The following is a 25,643-nucleotide window of genomic DNA, read 5'->3' on the forward strand; positions in this document are numbered from 1 at the left end:
TAAAAATAATTTATGATGAAGGAAGAATTTATAAATATATTCTATATCTTATAAAAGATATTTATGATATGGAATCAATATTTTTAAAATGGTTAAATATGAAATAATATTTAAAAAAAAGATTATGCTATATTTTTGCTAAATATTATATAAATTATATATGATATGAAATGAATATTTATAAAATATATGTTAAGTATATTTTGATAAAACAAAATGTTTTAGAAATATGTTTCATATGATATGATCTCTTAAAATTATAGTATAAATATATAAAAAAAATTTATTATATGAACAGAATATTTTAATATATTATTTAAATATATCTAAAATATATCTATATCTTGGCAAATCATAAATTTTATAATAAATAATATTTTTATAATTTTATAAATTGAAATTTTCCTATTCCTAAATTTAATTTAATTTAAATTAATTTTCCCTTCCAACTGTCAACCACATTAATACGTAGAGCATTAAAAAACGTTTGTAAACATAACAAAACTTCTAAAATATTTGAAATAGAATTATGAAATTTTATTAAAATTTTTTTTCGACTAGAAAAGTTGACTAAAAATGTTTTTTTTTCTATTTATTTATGGAACCTGCTGCCAATTTAAAAATGGGATTTTGCTAATTGTTAAATTCGTATTTCAAATAAAAAAATACATTTGATAGCTCAACAGTTAGTTAGTTAGGCACTTTAAATAATGAAATGAATTTCCTTTGCTATAAAAGTAGTTTTACTACACTAAGAAATGCGAGAAGAAACACGCGCGTTTTGCTAGCGACTTTGCGATGCGCGCGTTTTGCTAGCGATTTGGTTGGCGCGCGCACAACGAGCTGAAGCACTTAGAATTTGATATTGTTATACAAAATATTGAAATGTAAAATGCTTAACTATGATAATGCTATTTATTACTGCAATTGAAACACTTGCAAGCGATTAACCATTAATAGTTTTAAGCCTTGATGTTGTCTGTGTGTGTGTGTGTGGAAATTTGTTTATCATCTGAAAAGTTTATCACAAATTTTTCGTTACTGCATTTACAATTTCCGTCTGCCTGTTACTACTCAAAGTCAAAGTCTGCCTGCTTGAGGCCCAACTGGCTCCTGAACCCCGACAAATGTTTGCCCAGACTGCGGCCCGCCGTTGACGTGGACAGCAGGAAAGAGGTGGAGGCATCCACTTCGTCCCTGGTGGTCGTCTGATATGTGACGGAGAAGTCTGGCGTCGGGGCCAGGAGCAAACCTCACGTGCGCACAAATTTGTACACTATGAGAAAGACCATGAAGGAGATGGCAACCAGGACGACAGCGGTAACAACCTTTGCGCACGTATTCAAGCCCGATTCGTGCGGATTTAGCGGCCTGGAACTGGTGTGCGTAGCCGATCTCCGGCGCTTGGTGGCCAGACCGCGCGCCAGCGCTGGAAATGCCAGCGACTGTGTGAAGGTCAATTTGTGTATGGACTCGCTCAGCGAGTAGGGACCCACAGAGCCGCGCGCCGCCGCCCGGAGCAGCACGTACTCCAGATCGAGTGCATCGAAGAGCGAATAGCGGGCGGTCATTGTCGATGAACGCCGTCGGCCATCGTGTTGGTGGCCGTGTCGCGAGTCACGATCGGATTGTGGCTGCAGCCAAGGATCGGAGACTCGCTGCTGTGCGCCCGCCGCGCCGACAGCAAAAGCGGAGGAGGAGCAGGCGCCGCTGCTGGCGGTGGCAATGCCGCCACTGCTGCCACCACCACTGCCGCCCCCACAACCGGCAACTGCCACACCCCCGCCCAGGCTGACCGCTGCCACGGATGTCAGCGACGACGTCGTCGACGACGAGGCAGAGCACAAACGCATATTGGTGGCCAGTCCATTATCATGAAACTCATTCGCATCCTCAATCGATGTCTGATCCGGCGATGTTTGCGCCCGCTCCAATGCAGCCGCATGCTTCATCCTTAGGGCAAATAAGCGCGCATGATCCGGATGCAGTAGCGCACTTGATTTGCGTCTATAATTGGCCGCACCGCCACTGGGCACCACACAGATGCTGTTTCGCATGTGCCGACGACCCAGCGATAGATTCGGCGAGCCCTGTGTGGGCGTGCTGGTGGGCGACACATGACATGACCTGCCGCCCGAATGGCCACCGGGCAGTCCATGTACGCCCGGAGGAGCAATGAATGCATTGGGCGAGGGCGATGCCTGTACTGAGTCTATGCCAGAGTCGCCGGCGTGCAGGGTATCACAGTACAGGGAGCTGCGACGCTCCGTTCTCAGTGTCAGGTGATTGTTGCTGCGTCTGGTGGCGATGGAGTTGTTGCTGTCGTTGTTGTCATTGTTGCTGCTGCTGCTGGTGGATGCCACGTTGGTGCTGCCGACGCTCGTCTCCACAATGGCGGGAAAGATGAAGGATTGGCCATCCGCTTCGCCGCGCGGTGAGTCCTGTAAATGGCAAAAGAGTTGAGCCAAGCGACAAATGAAATTTGCTCCTTGAGGTGCACTGGATGGATTTTCGGGGATTCTTAAGCCATTTGTGCGGGGAGCAGCTGTGGGAGGCAGTTCTCTGCTTCGTTTTTTTGTTTTTGTTTTTTAATGTGTTCAACAATTGTTGATGGTTTGTTCATGTGATTTACTTAAGTTTAATATATACAGGGTGTCTAGTATTTACGGGTTAAGTCTTTAGTTAAGTTTAGACTGTTTATGTGCCAGGTTTAATCGATAGGTCTATTAATAAAAATTACAAAGCTTATATAATTCTCTTTTACTCAGTAGTTGAAATTAATTGACGAAAAAAAAGAATTTTTGATTAAATTTAAAATATAATAAGGTTGACAAGAGGATGTCTTCCTTTTTTAGTTTTACTAGATTTTGTTGATAATAAATTTCAGTTTGAAACTGTGTTTAATAAAAGTTTAATATTAAAACTTGATTGTAGTAAAACAAAGTATACAGTTTCAGTATGTCTGCTGTTTATTAAATTAAAATATATAAAATAAATTAAAAAATATTGAAAATAAATTTTAGTAAAAAAATACACTTTTTGACAGCTTTGTTTTTGTTTATATTGAGTTAAAATTTGTTATGGAACAAAATTGTATAAGTAAATAAAGTGCAATTCGATTTTGTCGCGTTAACTAAACTAAGCAAAATATTCTGTATATAAATTTGGCTGATAAAAAAATTAAAAATCAATAGAATTTTTATTTGGCAGTGAAATCGAAGCAAATGAAATCTAAAAAAAAAAATTTCAGTAATAATATTCTAGCAAAGTAACAGAAAAATAATAAGAATAAAAATAAAAAATGTTTTTTTTTTATTTTAAGAAAAAAATTAAAGGATTATACAAAATATTTATTTATCTTTTTTTTTTTTGTAATTTAAACCAATTATCTAAAAATATTGAAAACAATAAAAAGAATATTTTTTTTTATTATTTTAATTAAATAATTTAAATAGTTTTTAAAAATAATAATTAACCTTGATTAGATTCGAATAGAATAATATTTAAATAATTAAAAACATGCTTTAAAAATAAATATATATATACATAAAATATATTTAAAATAAATTCTATATACACAAACGCTGCTCTATGGTCAAAAATCAACTGAAAGCTATATACAAAAGTTTATTATTTGAAGCAAATCCCCGATGTTTTGTGCATGGAGTTAGAAAAAAGGTAATTCGACAAAAATGGGCCACAAAAATCGTAGTCTATTTAACAAACGTGTTTTAAGTACGCAAAAAACCTCAAGTAATATGGATGGTTTTATATATATACTTGATTTTTATTTTTTTTTACAAAATTCGGTCAATATAATTGGGTTTTGGGGAAAAGCGAGCCAGAAGCTCGTTGCTTTTTGAATATTTATATATGTTAATCGAGGCATGCAAAAAAATCTACGAATTTAATTGTAGGTTTGGAGTAAACGTATTAGTAATAGTTAGTATTAAAAACAGAAGACTAGAGCGAGAGAGAGAAAGAGAGATGGTGTGTGAGAAAGAGAGAGAGAGAGATAGAGACTTGATGTATTATAGGAACGAAAGCATACCCGCTGGCCCTCGGGGCCACTGTTACGGCGCAACTGTACGAAGCCCTCCTGTCGCAAAAGCGGCTACCAAACCAGAAACAAACCAGCAAAACCAGGAATCAAAACCAAACCAAACACGCAACGCACACACAGAAACATATTGTATAGTTTTTGTTGCACAAGTGGCACATTGGTTGTGGGTGGGGCCGAGGGGGTTAGGTAAAAGAGAAAAGTTTGAAAACAAATTAACACAAAACGCACAACATAACCTCAATAGGAAAATGAACAAAAAAGGAACAAAGAACAAAAAAGAACAAATACCAAATGTGAAAAAGAAATCATTTTTCGTTATACGAACTGACACTTTTACAGTTCACACAAACACACACACACACGCAAACAGATAGAAGCGACAACAGCGAGCGTGTGTGTTGGTTGTGCCTACCTGGCTGGGCCACACCTGCAACAGCGGCAGCGAACAGGATGGCTTGTTGCTGCTGCTGCTTGATGCCCCATTGGCAGCTGCTGCTGCCGCCGCCGTCGTCGAGGACGAGGTGGTGCCCGACCCCTGGGAGAGGCTCGTGTAGTGCAGATGATTGAAACGCTGTGCATCGCTGCTGGCTGGCTTCGTCCTCGTCGGACTCTCATAGCCCGTTGACTCCTCCGATGATGTTGTTTTTGGCGAGCGCCAGAATCGCTTTAAGCGCAATTCGCGCCTTTTTTCTTGTTTCTGAAATATCAAAATGTAAAAAGCAAAATAAATAATTCGAAATCGATTAGTTTCATGTTGTTATTGCAACAAAAATAGACGGATGGCAATTAAATGCAGTTGTTGTTTAGAATGTCAGTAAATGTTAACGTAATCTATTTTACCTTGAAAACGATAAAAATCGATCATAAAAATTTACTTTAGTACTGTATATTCTTCTATATACATAGTCATACTCTGTTACATAAAATCCATTTGAAGTATATACTTCTAATATTGATTCTTTTCGCGCCTTAATGAATTGAACGATAAATATCGATAAGTTAGATTTACTTAAAAACTTTATTCATACGTTAGTAACTCATATGTAAGCTATTTTTAAATATCTATCATACAATAATAACAAATACAATAAATGTATTACATTATATAAGAAATTGTTTTGAGCTTCTAATTCCAGGAACCGATAAATATCGTTCACTTCAATTTAGGTTTGTGTATTTAATATGCATATTTATATATTTATATGTTTATGTATATATGTATATATATGTATGTATAACTATTATTATATTACTATATTATTTTGAGCTAATCTACTTAGGTTACGATAAATATCAATAACTGAAGGTTTTTCAACCAATTCAGTGAAAAAGGATTATTTGAATTTGTTATATATTCTAAATATCATATATTTTTCTTGTTATATTAGAAATTTGTATCGATAATTATCGATAATTCAAATTTTCCAAGTTTTTTATAAATTTTAATTATACCCTGTAAATTTAAACGCCATTTAATACGATACACTCAGTTAAGTTTCAACTACAGCTTTTACATAAATTCAATCTGAATGTCCTTTATACTTTATAATTGTTTGTTCAAGTGTGACCCTGCGCGTGTTAAAGTGTGACCGTGTACATGTTAAACAAACCAAAATGCATTTGCGCTCAGCGCCAATAAATATTTGCGTTAGCCCTGTTGCACACACACACATATATATACATATACACCCACATCCCTACACATGTGTGTATGAGCACACCTGTCGGCACTTTTTCATTTGGGATTTCGCTGTCCTTTGCGCTGTGTGTTATTATTTTCAATTTATAGAGCGCTGTATTATTTCGTTTGCCCGACTTCTTATTGCAATTTATGTGCCTGGTATTCGGTCAAAGCTACTCGCGGTGGAATAACAACAACAACAACAAAAACGTACGAAAAACATTTTTAAAAAATTAAGTTTCGTCTGTCGACGTAGTCAAGCGAGCGCAGACAGAGATAGAAACAACTTACGATTAATGAACTTTAATGACAGCATTTATCGCATATTTTTCTAGCTAAACAAAATTAGTTGTTTGCAATAGAAATAATACTTAATTTGCTTTAATTTTCCATATTTGCTTACTTCATTTTTATTTTATATGTACTTAAACATGTACTCACATGTTTGTCAAGTTTTATATACTTATATTTGTATACATATTCCCCCATTTGTCTAGCTTAATTTATATATGCATATATATATATATATATATATATATATATATATATATATATTTATATATATATATATATATATTATAGTCTCACTGCTTTAGTATTAATAAGAAATCTAATTAATTAAACCGTCATGCACGAGTTGTCGGCACATGCAAATACTTCATGGCTAAATAATGCCTCTTGTCCTCTCTCTCTCTTTATATATATGTATATATATGAATAAAGAAAAAATAAACAAGTCATTTGAAACGTTGTTGATTTAAAAAAAATGCTGTATAATTACTATGCTCCACTGCACCAACGCTCATTAAGTTCTTAAAATAACTTCAGCACCCTTCTTTAGTATAAAATTACGTGCAAAGTTAACTTGCGGTTTTTAAAGTAAATGAAACTTAAAGCGAGAAATATGCTGTAGACATATATATTTATAAAAATTAAATATTCCTTTTAATATTATTTGCGTATTTTGTTTCATCAAATACTATGAATAATATAAAAACTAAATATAAATTTATTTTACAATTTTTTGAGTATTTTATTTCATCAAATACTATAAAAACTAAATATAAATGCCATTTAATATTGTTTGAGTATTTTATTCAATCAACTACTATGGGTCGAGCCAGTTAGAGTTGTAGTAACTCTGTGACAGAAGACCTTATGTAGTTAGGTTTATAGTGCATATCTCTATGTCTGGCATCACATTCGATAGCAAAGCATATTTCATCAGATAAGTCTGTTTGTTTCCTGCTTTGGTTTTGTATACCAAGTCTTGTTGCTGCACATATTTTACCTGCATATTTGGTTAATATCAAATCCGTTTCATATGTTTGGTTTTTCATCCCCAGTCTGTTGTTGGCGCAAGATGAAAATCGATGGAAAACTGCACAGGCATAAATTCTGAAAATAAAACCAGAGAGAGAAAAATGAGATGAGCGTTAAGCAAGCAAGCGAAATCCCAAAAAAAAAAAAATTCCAACATCATTTGTCTGTAGCCATTCGAAGCATCATGTTGTCTCCTAGGAGCTGCGCTACACATGCCATCCCAATGGAATGCATACACAGAGAGAGAGAGAGATAGATACATGCACCCATGATGAAATACATTTCAATTACTCGCCAGAATACAAGCAAACTTTTGACATGTTTTATTCGATTTGAGCAACTAGCATGGGGCATAAATGGAAAGGAGCTCGTCGGCGTCATTATTGCCGTTGCAGGAAATGCGCCTTGACTGTGCCACATTAACACATGGGACAAGGACAATGGAGAACGGAGAATGGAAAATGGCGACGATGCCATTAGGGCTTGACAAGGACATTTGACTCAAACAAAATGCAAACGCACGGCCATAGACTTATGTGTAGCCCCCTGCCACCCCCTTAGCCCCTTTGCCAGGCAACCAGCCATTCAGCCAGGCAGCCAACCAACCAACCAGCCAGCCTTGTAGTTAGCCATTGGTCAAGTTGAAGGACATCGTCTGCAACATGGATGAACGCAACTGCAATGACAGAAAAAAATAAATCAGCCCCAGCTGTTCCAGCAGTGTGCGGCTTAAGGGACTTGGACGGGGCTTTGCCTTCGATTGGTCTGATTAGTGCTCGAGCTCGTACTTGCAGCTTATTATTAGTTTGGCAAATGCGTAGGCAGTGTCCTTCGGTTCGAATGCATCTCTGGCTAATTGAAATCGGCAGTAGGAATTGCCACTTCAAACCAACAATGCGTGTGTAAATGTTACGAGAGTCAATAAAGAGGGGATACCAAGGGCAGCGGCGGCTATCAGGCCTTGAGAACTTTCAAAAGAGTAAAAAGTTTTTGTTAAGCTATTAAAATTTAAGAACTTCAAGTTTTTTACTTGATAAGGTAGCTACAAGCCTCAAACATATATGAAATAAGTTCACAAACTTCAACTCAACTTAAGTAAACTTACATTATGTGAGGGCATATATATGTAGCTGCTTTAAATTTTTAATATTTAAGTGTAATATTTGTTAATCTCATTTAAGTTTTTGAAAATTGCATAGAAAGGCGTTTGCTAGGGAGTGAACGATAGAGAACGATAGAAAAACAAGACAGCTAGAGAGATAAAGAGGCAAGTAAGAGATGTTGAGAGAGAGAGAGTGAGAGAGGCAGAGGAAGGAGTGAGAGAGAGCGAAAGAAAGAGAAATAGTGAAAGATAGATTGAGAGAAATGGATATAAATAAGTATATAGAGTATAGGAGAAAGCAGTGAAAAAGAGATAGAAAGCAGCAAAAAGATAGAGCGGGAAAGTATTAGAGAAAGATAGTGACAGAGAAAAAAACAGAGGGAGACAGATAGAGAGAGAGATAGTCGGAGTGAAAGAGAGAAATTGAGATGGAAATATAGATGGAAAAAATATAAGCAAGGAAACAGAGACAGTAAGGGAGGGAGAGAGAGAGAGAGAGAGAGAGAGAGGGATAGAGATAGTCATAGATATATTTAGAGAGATATATATATATATATAGAGAAAGAGAGGGAGAGAGAGAAAGGCATACAGATAGTCATAGATGTAGATATAGAAAGAGAGACATATATATATGTATATATTTATATATATATAGAGAGAGAGAGAAAGGCGAGAGAGTGAGAGAGAGCGTATCATCATATCAACTTGCACTTCTCATTTCTCCTAATATCATTTAAGTTGATGAAATATCATAAAAGGCAAGTATATCGACCTAGGTTATTGCTCCGATCAAGTACATATGCGCACATATAACATTCTCAAGGCTGTCTAATCAAGTTCAATCAAGTCGAATCAAGTTAATTTAGTGAAAAACCCCACACGCTTGGTGACAGAATTATTAGATTCCTTTCAAGGGTATATTTGAAATTCTAATAAATTCTAGTCCAGCTGTGGCTGGTTGGCCTGGGCCCCATGCAAATGGCAACGATAGCCACAACAAACCAAGTTGACAGTTCCCACACAAAAGGCAAGTTTCACCTGACTTGGCCCCGTGCTCGGCTTGATTCGTTCCCATTCAGTGGCTGGCAGCGATTGTTTGTTGCATTTCATGCCGATTGAAGGACAACACGTGGTTCTCCCGGCCATGGCCTCGTCCCCGAGCCCCCGGCTATAAAAGCATGCACGTTTTTGCGCCCGCTTGTAGCTGGTCGCGGACTTGGGGGTCCTTCATGGTACGCGCCATTGTATTGTGCGCCATGTCAATCGATGTCAACAAGCGTTTACAGTGCCATGGTCAAGGATTCGTCTGCAGGAGTTGTGCTGTGAGTTACTCTGTGTGTGGGTGTGTGGCTCGGGCGGCATATCAATGATGTACAGCCATAAATCGTGGATATACTTTCAATTACGGCAGCGCCGCGGCTAGCGCCATAAACTTTTTAGCCCAATGCCTGTCACGATAATGTCCTTTTTCTTTTGCGACGCGTCCTTGGAGCGTGTCGAGGCATAAACTAAACTAAATGTCTGATCCAGCCGGCTGTCTCCCGACTCGCTCTGTTCCTTAAGCCCAGGCACGACAGCAATTATACAAATGGCCACGCCCCCGCACCGTCTGTTCGGGGAGCAGAAGACTAGGCGGGGCTCGGGGGCGTTAAGGGGGTTCGAGCTTTTAACTCGCTTTTTGTGCTGCGCGTGACGAATATTTTTAAATTGAAATAAATTTTCTGTGTGTTCCTTGTTGTGTGTGTGTGTGCGCGCCTTGTCGCCTGTTGTCCTCGTTGTCCTCGCTGTCCTTGTTCACACACACACACATTATGTATATAGTATCGTTATCGTGTTTGCTTAACGTGTTTTTCTTGCCGGTCTCGTTATACATCTTTTTTAATTTGCTTTCTCTTATTTTTTATTTGTTGTTTGTGTCTTATGTATTTGTGTTTGTTGCCTGTTCTTCGGCTTGTTCTTATTTTTCGGCATGTTTTCGAATCATAAGCAAATTTGCTGCTCGAGGCCAATACAGTTCTGGTTTCGGCTCCACAGTTAGCTAATGTCAAAGGTCAGGGCCATGGCTAAACCAAGTGTGAGTATGCGTCCATGTGAGTGCAAGGACATCGCTGTAGCAGCGCTATCACGTTGTCCTGTTACTCCTGCACACACGCTGCCACAATATTGACAACGACGCCCTTGTCTGTCGGAATTCCCAAATTATATTTAATAAGCAGCAATTATGAATAATTTGCATTTGGATGAGGACATTTGCCTCAACTGCTCAGCACCGCTTGTCGAAACGTTGCTTCCTAATTGAATGGCACACGTGATAAGGCTTTGAGTATATCTTTTTCTTCCCCAGCTCTAGCAAAGAGCCAAACAAAGGCCAAGCAGACAAAGCAATTGAAATTTTATTACACGCCATTTAGTCAAAGTGCCCACAGCAAATACACACACACACACACACACAGACAGACAGATAGAGAGACAGTCAGCCAGGCAGGCGCACACGTGTTATTGTAAATTATTTATGTGGCTCGTGTGGGCAAAATGCGCTTTATATACTCAATGTGCTAGCTATACGTAGGGTATATGCAGCTTATGAAAAATGTAACTATTTGAGACTAAGTTATGTATTAATGAAGAAATATATATATATATTTATTTAACTCTCTATAGAGTGACCTAAAGCGATCACTAGCTGTTAGCAGCTGTTTGAGTTATCACCAACGCCTAGCTGTTCAGTTATTCAATAAGTTTCGCCTTTTCGTCAGGCAACGTCTTGCGCTTGTTGAATATGTGAAGCTCATAAAAAATTCAATTGGAATTGCTGCTCAGTTGTTAATACGTGACAATAGAAGCGATGCAGCGCTGCAAATTGTGAAGAAGAAATTTTATCGACTCAGTCAGCTCACGCTTGTGATAAACGATTTGATATTTCCTTATTGTTATTAAGCTTTAACTTTATGCTACTTTAAAGCAGCTCGAGGCCAACATTCCAGATATGACATGGCATATCTTGAATGGAGTCAGCCAAATTGCGTTTTACACCTGAAGCACTGTTCGAAAAGTCAAGCTGACTGCTTATTTGATATATATTTCAAACATAAAGGCACAAATGTAGTTTGAAAATAAAGCCGAAAGCAACGCCGTTTTTTGGTCAACCTATGCCAAATAAAGTTTTTTGTATTTTTAAATGCTCTCCTCTAGGATATTATCTAGTTTATCAATTCCCTCCATTTCGTTTATTCTCTGACCGCACTGCGTTTTCCTGTGTAAATTATTGTTGCATACCTTTGTGGGCTTTCAGAATTGTTTACCTGCCATCAAATAGTTGACGGCTCGTTCGTTTGTTCGTTAAGAAAGTGTGTGTACTGTACGATACGTACTTGCATGCGACTGTTGTGGAGCAAGTGTTCAGTAAATGCGTACACTGAACCTGCTAATAAATTTGAGTCAGCCATTAAAGTCTCCTCTGGGAGTCGGTTTGTTGGCCTGCTCCTACCCTAATTTGTCAAATTAAGTTGGGTAAACCTAATCAAATCGTACGTTGACCCAAGTGTGTAGTTTGCCTAGTCTTAGGGCTCCCCAATTGATGTCCTATTAGTTAGCATAATCCTACCCAGGCCCCAAAAAATACGTTTGTCAACCCCAGCCACAAATTAATTCAACACTTTTAAGACTCTTAGGTCTTGTAAGCCAAGCGTTAAGCCCCACACACACTGCCACACTCACACACTCGTTTGTAAAATGTCCAATGGAAACCGCTTATTTGCCGAGACATTTTAAAAGCACTTAAATATGTTTATCTTTGCTCTGGCTCCAGCTCGTTTCGGTCTGTCAGCGAAAGCTGTAACATCAAACAGATTAGTCGCTGATTAGCTGGCATAAGTATGGCAAAATCTTTTTGTGTGCTGCTAAGCTGACATTGCCTAATCTCTAATTATGTTCCATTAAGTGGGTGCAGCGTTCTGCTGTTGCAGCTCAGCATCGACTCTATAACACTTAGGCACAAAATATACCCAAGTTTCAGCTTAAATCTGGCACGCTTTAAGCTCAATGCGTCTCAGTTTCAGGCACTTTGAAAAGGACTTCAGCTGCCAGGCTTTACTTTCGACTGCATTTCATCTTTTAGCCGTGCAAATCAGCCAATGGAAATATTTTTTCCGCACAATTGAGCGCCAATTCAACTGGCAGCAGCAGTAGCAGCAGCAGCAAACACAGTTTTCCTTTTCTTTTCTTTCCTTTCTTTTCTTTTTCTTTTATTTTTTTTTTTACTTTTCACCTGCGCACTTGTTTCGACTTTGCTCGCCTTCGACGCCCGCGCTGGACTGGCAAATGGCGCAGCTGCTTTTTGACGGCTGCTTTATGCAAAAGCAATTAAGTTAACTTTTCTTTCTTTTTATATTATTTTTTTTTTTCAGCCTGGCCATTGCCCACCTTTTTTGCCACGTTTACCTTATAGCGAAAAGCGTTCACTTACAAGTAAGTAAGAACTCAATACATAGGCACATTTTTGCCGGCTTAAAATTTGCATGGCATACGGGAAATGGAGGCTTCGTCACGGACCAGCTTGAGAGTAAAGCAATGAAAGGAGGACAACCAATACAAGTAGTTGACCCGTTTGCGGCTTTTCTGAGTTTCCATTTTCATTTTCATTTTAGGGCTTCTGCGGTTGCTGTTCTTGCCGTTGCTACTGTTACTGTATGTTGTCCTGTATTAACATTTTAACACATTTTATGGACGAAACGTGACATTTGTTGCAACTGGCCAGAACGTTTGCTCTGGGTCAAAAAGCGTGTCTGAATAAAAACGTGTCCAATATTGCACGCAGGGTATTTCCTGGCTTCGTTTTAATATAGGGTATAACATATATAAAATACATATTTTTCCAAAAAAATATATATTTTGTTTTACATAAATCAATGTATAAAAAAAAATGATGCGTAAAATCTATTGGAAGTTTTTAATGTTGTTTAAATGTTTATAGTAGCTAAAAGAAATGAATGCTTAAGAAAATTCGCATTGGTAGATGGATAATTTAGCAGCTTTAGTTGGAGTCTAATCATAGATTATGTTTTAAATAATACCTCAATTTTGAACTTCTCTATATTATTTCTTTGAAGTACATAGAAATATATATATAATAAATAAAATATATATATAATAAAATATATATATAATAAATAAATAAATATATATATATATAGGTTTTTTAACCCTACTCGCTGTGAACTTATCCTTTCTATTATATATTAAATTTGTCTTAATCATAGTTTAGCATACTAAAATCTCTAGGATATTCTTCAGCTAAAAATTATTATTATTATTTATTTTATTTTATTCTGATTGATAAAAATTTTTTTGCTAATTTTTGTAGTATGTACTAAATTTTTATTAATTAAAAGAAAATCAAAAATGAAAAAAATATTTATATTTGTTCATTCTCTCTTTCTCTCTCTCTCTCTATATATATAAAAAAAAAATCCTTATATAATTTATATTATAATTAAATTCAAATAAAATAAAAAATACAAAATTATATATTCTACCTAATTTCTCTATCTATAAACTTAGCAACCTAACTTAATTTATTTCTCAGATATAATAATTAAAAATATTTAAAATCAATTTTAATTTAAAACAGCCTAAAAGTATGCTACAATTTTGAATAAATCCTTAATAAATTTGTTAACTAACTTATTATATATATATATATATATATTGTTAAGGTACTAAATTTGATTGTACAGGTTCTACACTTTTATAAATATAATCAAAAAAAAAAATTATATATATATATATAGTACTCCATTATAGCAAGCAATTTAATGATGTCAAATTACTTTAAGCAGATATCTTAAGTAAAGTTTACGGCTTTTAAGTTTAAAATGTTATTGACAAAGTTCTGGCCATGGAGTTTTTACGACGGGTCAGAGTATTATTGTGTCGCGTTAAGCTTTTGTTACTCAAATTTCCTGTGGCACAAACACGTGCAGCATTTGTGGCACTTGCCAGCTTGCTGCTGCTGCTACAGTTGTTGTGGTCGTAGTCTACGCGGCAAACTTCCGTCGACTGCTGCCGCCAGTTGTTGGCAGTGCCACAACTCATTCGGCTGGCGGCTGCGTCAACCGGAAACGCCAAACACTTTCCGGTCACGCAGTTTGGCGACTCAGCCGCCACCGCCGCCTCCATTCAGCCACAGCCTCAGTTGTTGCTGCCGCCATTGTGTGCGCTCTCCAAAAGTCTCGAGTAGTCACTTAAACTTAAGTGTTGTTGTGTGCCAACCATTTTGTGGCCACAACACTAACAACAACGCTTTCAATTGGGGGCAACTCAATTTCTATGCGTGGCACGACGCGCCTTTTTGAGCTCTGCCCTAAACTTATGCCCACAACAACAAAATAACTAATACAACAAATACAGCCTGTTGCCGAACAAAACGTTGCTCCTTGCCGACTTTTAAGGCTTTTCCACTGTTCAATTTTGCATGGCAAATGCGATAAATTGGCTTTTAATTGATAATACAGAACGACGTGCAAAAAGGGTTATCATACGGCTTATCGATAATCAAAGCTGATTGCTTTTAACATGCATATTAAATTTATTGCAGAGCTCATTTGCCTATTAAACTTGACCGTATCTCTAGCTCCTTGTCAAGCCGTCAGACCGTATCTTAATAAGCCAAATGTCAACGTGTTTAAGTTGCCACGACTACGCTCAACTGGGGAACGAGCAACGGGAAAACCCGGAGCCAGACGCTATTTGACAGTCTCGTGTGGAAAGGTAATAAAAACAAAGGCCAAATTCTTGGCCAGGCTGTCAACAGTTGCCGAGGGTTGCCCATAAAAATTGCTATCATAAATCAAGTAAGCAAAATCTTTAAAATTTGACTACAGCACTAACTCCATACAGGCTGTATTTTATTAAAGTATTAAATTTCTTTTGAATAGTTTATATGCATAAAATAATGTATATATATTTTATATATTTATTTATTTTTTGTGTATTTAAATATTACTTACCCAAAAATTCACAAACACACCCAGTACTATTTTATTGCCATCTATAAGAAGTCACATAACTAAAATGAACAGAAAAGAATAGAGCGGGTAAGAATTAGCGTAAGAGAAAGAGAGACAGAGCTGGAGAGAGATAGAGAGAGAGACTACCAGATAGTATATAAAATGTCGTTCAAATATATAAAAAGAATTTTTGTTTCATTTACAATGTAGTAAAACACAAACATAAACTTTAGCTGCGTTTGGAATAAGCAAACACATACAAATAGTAATATACAAATATGAATTGTAGGGCTTATACAAATAAATATGTATACATACATACATACATACAATCATTCATACATATATATATATATATATATATATATATATATATATAATTATATGTATTATATATAAGACATGGCATCATTTCATGGGCTTGCCGGAGCTATAGATTGTCTATATATTCAATATACTAGACATTTAGTTAAAGACTGTCAAGTGAAGCTCTAGAAAATTAATTTATAATATCACAGTCATATAAAGATCTAATCACATTTACTTACAAAAGTAAATACAAATTTGAGTAATGATGAAACGCCCTTCCCTGAGAGTCAGTAAAAAAGTTAAAGTGAATTCAAAGTCAAGTTTCAAAAGTTACGCACAAGTTTCTTTGGTGGAAATTTGTTTGACTGTGAATGCGAGTGCCTCGAGGTTTCTTCAGTTATAGCCGAGCAGAAGCATAAAGTAAACCACCCGCGCACCTTTCTGCTGCAATTGTCTACAGACATTTGGCTTCAGGTTTGGTGGCGTTGTCGTTCTCGTTATCGTTTAATGCCATGTCTATGGCACAAACAATGGGCAAAAGTTGATTTAAGTTGATGTCATTTTGACACGCTAATATGGCGTGGTAACCAGGTCATAATCTAAGCACACACACACACACACACATATGTACAGTCGTACGCCCACACTAACAGACACAATTCATTTGCCATATTGTTGAGCTCAGCGCCTTGCAGTTGACTGCGCTTTGGCATCATCCAGAAACATCATTTGACATTCAATTCAATTAAGTGAGTTTAACTTGTTCGAGTGTGTTTGCGCTTGCCACGCCCCACAGCCTTGACTATCTATCTTCCACTTGGAATTGTTTTCATCAGCTCGAAAATTTGTTTTTTTCCTTTTGTCTTTTTGCTCAGATTCACAAATGCAATAGCAAATGTGTATGTGTGTGTCTTTGTGAGTGTATGAGTGTGTGTGTGTGTATGTGTGCTTGTGTGTATTCGAGTCCTCGAGCCTGTGGTAACACTTTAAGTGTTAAATTCCACGCCTAAGGTTAATTGGAAATAGCAGTTTATGTGGCCGCATCGCTTGCTCAACATTTTCACCCGCTTTCTTCAGCTGCCCGCTTCGAAATTCAATTTGCGCATACTTAGTTGACAGTGTCAGAATCAGCCCGAATGCCCATGCATGCCACGGACGCCTGACAGTCTGCAGCATGCTACAATGTCGTTTACATGGTCATGACATCGCCAGCCGATGCTCCAGAACAGCTTCTAACAGCTCTCGCATCGCATTCAAGCCATTTGCCTTTTATTTAAGCTAATGAAATGAATTGACAGCGTATCTGATAAATTGTGCCTGGTATAGCTTTTAACGTTTATGAGAATGCTCTCAAATATACTTTATGGTTGTTGAATTATTAACTTGTTAACTTGAGGCTAAAATTGATAAATGATAATATCTATTTGGAGTTTTCGGTGAATCATGTGTACAATTTATGCTATGATTTTAATGATTTATTCAAGCAATAATGCACACGACCTTTCCTTTATTTTTTGGGGCAAATATAATTAGTTAGAATCAGAAAATCGATTGCTTTTATGTTAAGAATAGAGTTTCAAGGTTTAAGTTTACTTCAGCTTCGGTGTAAAATTTTGCCTGAATTCTAAAATATACCTAAAATATATTTGCTAATAATATTTTGATTAAATAAATATTTGATTAAAATTTTAAAATACATTTCCAATATATTTCCCTGAATTTACGTATTTATTACTAAATTCTAAAATATATTTACAATATATTTACCTGAATCGAAGTAGTTATTAATTATTTTTAAAATATTCCCATGACTATTTTCAGCTGCAATTGAGATAGATATACTTTCATTCAACTAGAGTGCAGCTGGTCTGCAACAGTTACAGCTCATCTGCAATTCGAGTTCTCGGTTTAAGCCAACTGTCATCCGGCTGCCTTTGAATTATTAATGCAATTGCAGTTGTCAGCGTCGATGCGGCATTTGCACCGCAAATTAATTGTGTACCAAAAAGAGGTTACGATAAACAAAGAAGGGAAGCAAATGCGGCTTTAATTTACGTAAACAGGCAATTAATATGCGCGGCAACGCTGCCGTCGACCGTCGGCCGTCGGCCAATTTGTGAGTTCCTCTTGCTGACATCGCGAGCGCCAACCGAGTCCCTACGCATGTGCCCATTCATTAAGCTAATGACGCGAGCAAAAGCACATTTTTCTTGTCACTTGTTTGTCTTTTAGTTTTTGGCCCTGCGTCACAGTCATGACGTTACGCATACGCCACGTAGCCCCGCTCACTCCTTCAATGTCTGTCAAACGCCCACTCTGCATTTATTGTAAATTAATTTAATTACTTTTTGTTAGCGTAATTTCGAAATTTAAGTGCACACGTGCGCAGCTGAAATTGCTGTGGTTGCCGGCCAGGATAATTATATGCCAAACTAAATTGTTTCGAAAAGTTGTTTAATGAAATAAAATGAGTAACACAAATAGATAGAGCACTTTAGTGCGTTTAAATGCGCTCAGTTAAAGGTCAATATATATTTGTAAATATATAAATATGCGCTTGAATAAATATGTACTTTATATATTTAACTGCGTTTTTTATAGCAAATTTGTGCTGCTTCTTAAAGAAAGGGGCTAAATCATATGCAAAAATCATATTTAAGAATCGATCAATTACAAAAATTGATAAATTATAAAATCAAAATATTGTAAAATAATATCCAAAATGTTTTTATTGATTTTCAATATATTCTCTTTGGTTGTGTTTACATTTCTCCATTTGCTTGACTCAATTTTTAAAGTTCTTTTGCCACTGAATTGGCTACAGATCAAAATTAATAATTTACCAACTTCTGCATACCTTAAAACAAGACAAGACACAATACTCGGGGACTAGCCAACACATAGACTCTAAAAAAAAAAGGAAAAAACTGTCTTAAAATTTTATATATTTATATCTTTTTATCTATACATCTATATCAACTAATTTGTGTGTTTTATGAAGATACCATTGCTACACTGTATAAGCTTATTTGCCTTTTATTGAAGTCTACTTCAAGTGAAGCTGAAAATCAGTTGCCTTTATTATTATATAAAAATAATATTATTTTATTTAGCACTTCATTAGAAACAATATTTTTTTATAACTCGATTACAGCGCACATATCGTACTTTTCCCATCCACAAGCAACAGCTGCTCATGTTTACGATAAAGTAACTTACTCAATTTCAAATAAAAAACAGCTTAAAGAGTCAAGTGGAATATTAATATATATATTATATATATATTACAGAATATATATTATAGAATAAGTACTTCGCCGATTGTCGAAGCCATAAATTGTGGCACGTAATGTTTGCATATTGAGTATGTTGATTATCCGCATCATAAATTGCGCTAACTTCTATAATATATTGTGTATATAGTATACACATATGCATATATATTTATATATATTCCAACGACTTTTTAAATCTGCTCACAGCTAGTGGCAAAAAGGTTTTATGCGCTTATTGCATTTTAATGGCTACAGCAGCCAGAGATGCAGCAACCACACACTGACTTAACATGCAGGATATGCACTTATGCACACCCACACACCCACACATCCACACACACACACTCAGTCAGGCAGCATTAGTTTAAGCATTTGCCACTTTATTTTGCCATCGTCTGTTTATCTTTGTCGTAGCTGCTGCTCACCTTGGAGGCGAGTGCCTGCTGCCAGCTGCGAGCTGCAAGCTGCCTGGCAGTTGGCCGTCTGTTCGCACATGGTGTGGCATGTCAGTGAGCACTTACACTAATTTCCAGCTATTTGCATGCAAAATTACCCAGCGGCAAGCCAGCTAACAGCAAACACAGTCAGCATTGAGCTGCTCGTCGCATGGCGGGCAATTATAAGGGCAAATTATGTTAATTTTTATTTTTTTTCTTTCTGCCTCTTAGAGAAAGAGGCCTCGCTGTTTGACCGCAATTGCCGGGCAATATCATTTATCATATGACCCCGATTGCTGGACACAGTTGCGCACCAGCTAAATCCTGGCCCACACTAACGCAACTCAACTGAACTCACGTGGCTATCGGAACGTGGGCGTCAACACATGGCATACATACACACACACACACATACACATACGCCCACAGAGCACAGACCACACAGATGGCGAGGCGTTCATAATGTCTGTCTTCTGGCTAAGTGCATTAAATATTTATGTATATTTATATCAGGACATTTGATCAATTATTTCCTTTGACAGCTACGTTCTAGCACGTGGGCCAACAGGCTGCTCAGCAAATTAATCACATGCGCCAGCAACTGAGCTTGACATAAGGTTGCGCTGCCTGAAAGTAACCTTAGTCCTACTTCAATTGCTTAATAACAGCTCCTAATTATGATAGAGCCAATGAACGTTGCAGGGAATAAATAGAGTTATTAACAGTTGGCTAGATTAAATGCGAGGGTGTGAATGTGTGACTGTTAATGCCTGAGGTATGTGCGCGTATGTATGTGTATGCATGTGTGTATGTATTTATTATGTATTTTTATAGGCAAGTGACTATTATCTATGATGTATGTCATTTATATATATATGTATATATGAATGTATGTAAGTATAAATATATGCATGCTTGTATGTATAAATATATATATATCTTAGTAATATATATGCATGTATGTATGTATTTATGTATGTATACATGCATATGTATGTTAACATATATATCTGTGTGCATATATGTGTATATGCATGTATGTATGTAATCTATATGTGTGTAAATATTTATGTTTAGATACAATTATATGTATGCATCTAATTCCTTTGCTACCAAGCACAGACCCAGCTCAAGAGTTCACAGACCGTCATACATGCACAGAAATATACTGATATACATATACATACTCACACTTACGTATATGTATATGTATATCAGTATATTTCTGTGCATATATGACTATGCATGTGGATATATGGCTATGCTCTCTGGCCAAACACACGCAAAATTTTAATCAATTTTCAAAAAATTTTACCCAAAGCTATGGAAATTAAAATTATTCTTATGCAGCGCCCTGCTATGCGATTCTCATAAATGCAAGTAAGCTCTGCAGGCTATTTTCTTTGGACTCTAAATGAAAATTTCTTTTCGAATTGACCAATGCAAATTGTTTTGTATGTAAGAATGTGGGTATGTTGCATGGGCATGTGCATACGTATGCATTTATGCATAGATATGTATGTATGTATGTAGGTTTTTTTGGTTTTTTAATAAAAAATGATTCTATAAATTGCAGTTCTCGTTCAACTAAGAGTTCAACTAAGCCCTGACCCTGACCGAACTGCTTTGAAATGATCAAAATTTTTGAATTCTTTTAATTGGCCAATATCTATATCTAATAAATGCAATAAAAATATTTTTTGTGTGCATGATTTGTGCATGAAAGAATGCAGGTATGCGCATATGTACATAATTTTTAAAATTGGAAAATTCTTAATACATTTAGTGTGAGCGCTAGCTGGTTGTATTTGGCAACCAAAAAGTGCTGTAAGCCACAACATATATTGATTGGTTTATACACAAAGTAGGCAAATGAAGCATACTTGCATATCGGATATATATATATATATATACATATATATATATATATAAATTGCTCGAAGGCACGATACTTTAATTCACGGGCAATGTGTAGTCAATAGTAAATATTTAATATGGTTTCACTGGATTGAGTAACTCGCTGCCTCGAGGGCTACTCAATTGCAAGTTAAACAACTCAATTTACCCTCGGGGCAGACGGCAAACAAATCGCAGCAATTGCACGACAACCTAACTGTATATGTGTGTGTGTGTCAGCTACAGCTAAGGCAGCGCACATACATGCACGTGCATGGGTATACGCTGCCAGATAGACAGGCAATCAGTGCGTTTTCCTGTGCATTGTCACTGGCACAAAATAAAAGAGAGAATGAGAGAGAAGCAAAGAGTGTGAGAGAGCGAGAGAAAAACAATTTAATTAAAAATTTATGAGCGTGTCGTTGTTGTGCCGTGTTGTTGCCGTTGTCGTTGTCGTTGTCGTTGCTGTTGGGCTGGCAAACAGATAAGCAAGGCAACAAACTGTTGCTGCACCCCCTCCCACACACACACAGACAGACATAAAGCGAGCACAGTGACGCCCCCTGGCGACTGCTGCGCGCACACATGCCTACCGGAAATGGCCTGCTGCCATTGTTGTTCCCCTTTCATTGTTCAGTTGTGGCGCAGCCCCTCAGCGCGTTATTGTTATGTTGGCTTTGGCTCATTTGTTTTGACTTTTTGCTGGCTTTGCTTAGACTTTTGCCAGCTAATTGCCAATGAGCTCTTGCACTTGCCATCTCTTACGAGCGAGAGAGCTGGAGCGAGAAGGAGGCTTAATTATCAAAGTTTTTGAAACACCCGCCGCAAAAAGTTTACTCACAGCAACATAATTGAAATGTTTTCTTTTTTGCCTAAAGGTGCTTGCTTGTGTGTGTTGTGTGTTTGTTCACTTTGTTGTTGAGCCTACAAGGTTCTTTATTTATTTCAATTAATTTGCAATTTTTGTTCATAATTTCATGCGTTCAATTTGTTGAGCCGACGCCGCAGAAAGTTTATACAACTGCCGCCAGTTGATACCCTGTAAACATAAAAAGCGCGCAGTAAACTTTTACGTATGTGAGTGAAAAGTGAGCTCAACAAAGTATTTGTCTTTTAAGTTAAGTGTGGATAACTTTTAACAACGTTAAGCATGAAAATATATTGCCAGCCAAATTCTTTTCTTTATCACATTCTCACTTTAAGTCGCTTTCTTTTTCATACACCATCAAACACTTGTCTTACAGCATATCAGCTAGCCGAGCACTCTCTGTTGTGCTCTCCTCTGTATTGTAATCTGCATGCTAATTATACACCTAACTAATTACTGATGCTCTCACCCATTTGCCGTGCTTCTTTCACCGCGCTGGGTGCGTAATTTATGAAGCTGCTTATCTATTAAGGAGCAACGCTTCAAGTGTTAGCTATTTATAAGCATGAAAGCTTCTTGGCTGGGCCTTTGTTTGGTGAAGGAACAAAAGGATATGTTGAGCTAGGCACGTGCGTGACATTGAATAACCGAAAGACAGTTGGCCAACTCAGCGAATTCGGTTTATGGCCGCTTTGCTTCGCATCCGGTTCGTACATTGTGTGCCCTCAGCACAATGAAAACACCACGCCATTTGGGGTTGCGTAAACTCTTTAAAAAGTGGTTTAAAGGCCGGACGCCTTGAAAGACTGTTTAAGCAAAATTATAAAAATTAAAACAAAAAACTAACTGAAATTTACGTTCGCTCCAAAGCCTAATTTGCCTGTCTTATGCCATCTCGATTTCAAGTAATATTTCCACAAAATTCAATCAGACGTGCTTCGCACTGTGGCACGGTTGACGGACAAAGTTTTGCGTGGGCGCAAGTTTCGTGGGCGGAAAATTGTTTGGAAAATTGTTGCTTTCAACTTTTTGCTTTCATTCGATTGACTTTCAGTTTGCCTTCAAACGTCGCTCTGATATTGCTTTTTAAATTGTGATTTGTGATTTGTCAATTGCGGAATTTCAACCTGAACGACTGCAACTTGTGGCTGAAAGTACGCGCAGCAGTTTCCACTAAGCGGGCAATGAGTGAATTGTTTGAGCACTGAAATTCGATAGAATCTAGTCGAGGCTTTGCCAGCTCAAGCGGAACAAGTTTTTGTTAGCAAAGTTTCTTGATTTGCATTTTGTCAAAGGCACTTTTGCAATTTATGGTAAACACGCACTTTATGCAGAAGCTGTCAGATGTATTTCTTGGCAAATCCGTTATATGACTATCGCATAAGTAGCGCCCACAGCTTCTTGCCCATTGTTGCCACACAGCACAATTTGATCTTTGCTTTGCTTATATTATATGCGTTCTTTTCGCTTTATTTGTTGCACGCGTTTCGCCGTGGCCCACGCACAACAGCAACACCAAAGTGCGATTACTTCATATGAAAAGTTTCTCTCTGTGTGTGCGTGTGTGTGTGTGTGTGTAGCATACGTTTTGGTGTCTGGCGCCACATATGTATAAAGACGAGCTCATATAGCGTGTTTCCTATGGAGCTGCCTGTGTCTGTTGCTGGCTTATGAAACGGGTAGCTCAAGGGGTCTTAAAAGCTTTTTCAATTGTTGAATATTTTACAATTTTTTTATTAGCTTTGTGCTGGCGATTACCGCAATTTTATCCCTTTAACATTTCAAGTGATGCCTGCTGGCAGCACACAGTTGTCGTTGTTGTTGTTGTTATTGCTGTCAGTGTTGCTGTAACATTTCTTTTTTATGTTTATTTCTCATTAACAACAAGCGAGCTGCGCATTTTGTTGGCCCCGTTTTAATGGCCCACGGACCGTTGATTTTAACGTCTCGTGCCAGTTAGTGTTGCTGTTGCTACAGTTGTTGCTATAGTTGATTTTTTTTCACAAATTAGTCGCACGAACATTTTGCTGTGGTGGCACTAAATGGCAGGAAAAAGTCGACCACGACGTAAAGCTGCCAGCCGGGCGAGCTCGGCGCAACGGCGCAACAGCAGCAAATTGTTCGCAACATGCAAAGTGAAGGCTCGCAAATAGGCCGACATAGTCGGTGCCCGAAAAGAGCGAGGCACTCAAACCCCGAGCAATGGCAACGACACTGACACCGAGCTGCCGCACCAGGCTTCAGTTCTTGCGGCTAAGCAAACATGCTGGCACACACAGCGCTGGCAGTCAGACACAGTTGCTTATCTGCTGTTCAGCCAGCGTTGTCCTTTCTGTCCTCACAATACAAACACACACACACACACACACACATATACAAAGAGTGAGAGAGAGTGTTTCTGCACCTGATTTTCAGTGCCTTCAACAGTCGTGTGCAATTTCCTACTGTTGTATCCAGTGTCTGTCTTTTTTGTATACTTTTCCATAGCATACTTACGTGCGCGCAGGCACGAAATGAATATGGATTTGCTTTTAATTACTGACTGAGCACCGAAATAACAATAATGAAACCATTTTTCGGTTGCTATTTTTGTGCCTGCGGCTTCTGGCTGGAATTTGTGCTAAGAATTTCGTTGCAGTTATTTTTGGGGCATATTTTATACAGAATTTACTGCGTGCTAATTTGCGCAGCAAGGATTGCATAGACTACATTGAGAGTTGTGCACATTGATGGATGGCAGCTATTCAAGATTATCGCTGTCATAGCATGCATTAAAAAATAATTTATTTATGCTTTTGTTTATGCTGCCTTCTGGCTGGTTTGAGTCACATTTTGCTTACTTTACAATATTTTTTTTGTTTGCTTTTTTATGTTTAAAAGCATTTCAGCGTAGCTGTCTGTCATGTGGCTGTTGCCACATGACTTCAATTAGTGTGTGCCTGATCCCACTGGAGGCCCCTTTTTTATCGAGTCGTAAGGATATTGCCTGTCATTGCTGTCGAATCAGGTCAAGTAAGGCCCAACCCAAAAGCCTGGGCAGGGCTCATACTCAGCTCGCTTTAACGCAAAGTCTTTCACACACATAAGGCTTTATGTAAAAAATGCGCCTAAAAGGTATGCAGCACTTGCCTACCTACCCATACACACACACACACACACACACACAAGCGCAGATAAAAGCGCTGCCCGCTGGCGTTGCAAATTTTCTCCAAGCTTTGCGCTGAAACGCGCGTTCGCTTCCTCTTCTTCCGCTGCTTCTTCTTCTTCTGCAGTGTGTGTAACTGTTTAAATATGTATTGGCCTGCATATTTAATAAGCTACACGTGCTTTTCAGTCTACCTGTACACACACACACACACACCCAGATTTACGTTTAATTTGGCAACTTGTTAATGTTCATTGGTTTATCAAAGTAGGCGCGTCCATCACATTTTTTAGGGCTTGCTCTAATTATTGTCTGTGGCAGGGTTAGGGTACTTACACATTTAATATGCTGCGCGCCTTAATCCTTTGTCTGCATACATTATTTAAGCACGAGCGTTAAAAAGCGCGCGCGTTTTTTAGATGCACACACAAAAACGCGCGCGCGCGCACCTGAAGAACTGCTAAGCGCGTGTGTCTATGTGTGTGTGTGTGCCGTTTGACAAATTACACGCGTGTGCCTTTCTTGTTATTACAATTG

General features: G+C 37.6%; 1 protein-coding gene across 1 annotated transcript; it reads right to left on the minus strand.

The window, feature by feature from the left end:
• Window positions 1-982: 982 nt before the first annotated feature.
• LOC111592273 (endochitinase A) lies at window positions 983-25,542 on the minus strand. The gene is made up of 5 exons (XM_030222973.1): window positions 25,443-25,542; window positions 15,177-15,235; window positions 7,036-7,142; window positions 4,476-4,760; window positions 983-2,441 (listed from the first exon to the last, which is right to left on the minus strand). Exons 3-5 carry the CDS (start codon window positions 7,039-7,041, stop codon window positions 1,254-1,256), a joined length of 1,479 nt encoding a protein of 492 aa, XP_030078833.1. The 5' UTR covers window positions 7,042-7,142; window positions 15,177-15,235; window positions 25,443-25,542; the 3' UTR covers window positions 983-1,253.
• Window positions 25,543-25,643: the final 101 nt, after the last annotated feature.

Source organism: Drosophila hydei, unplaced genomic scaffold, assembly GCF_003285905.1.
Source record: "Drosophila hydei strain 15085-1641.00,03,60 unplaced genomic scaffold, DhydRS2 tig00000001-arrow-pilon, whole genome shotgun sequence".
Taxonomy (NCBI): domain Eukaryota; kingdom Metazoa; phylum Arthropoda; class Insecta; order Diptera; family Drosophilidae; genus Drosophila; species Drosophila hydei.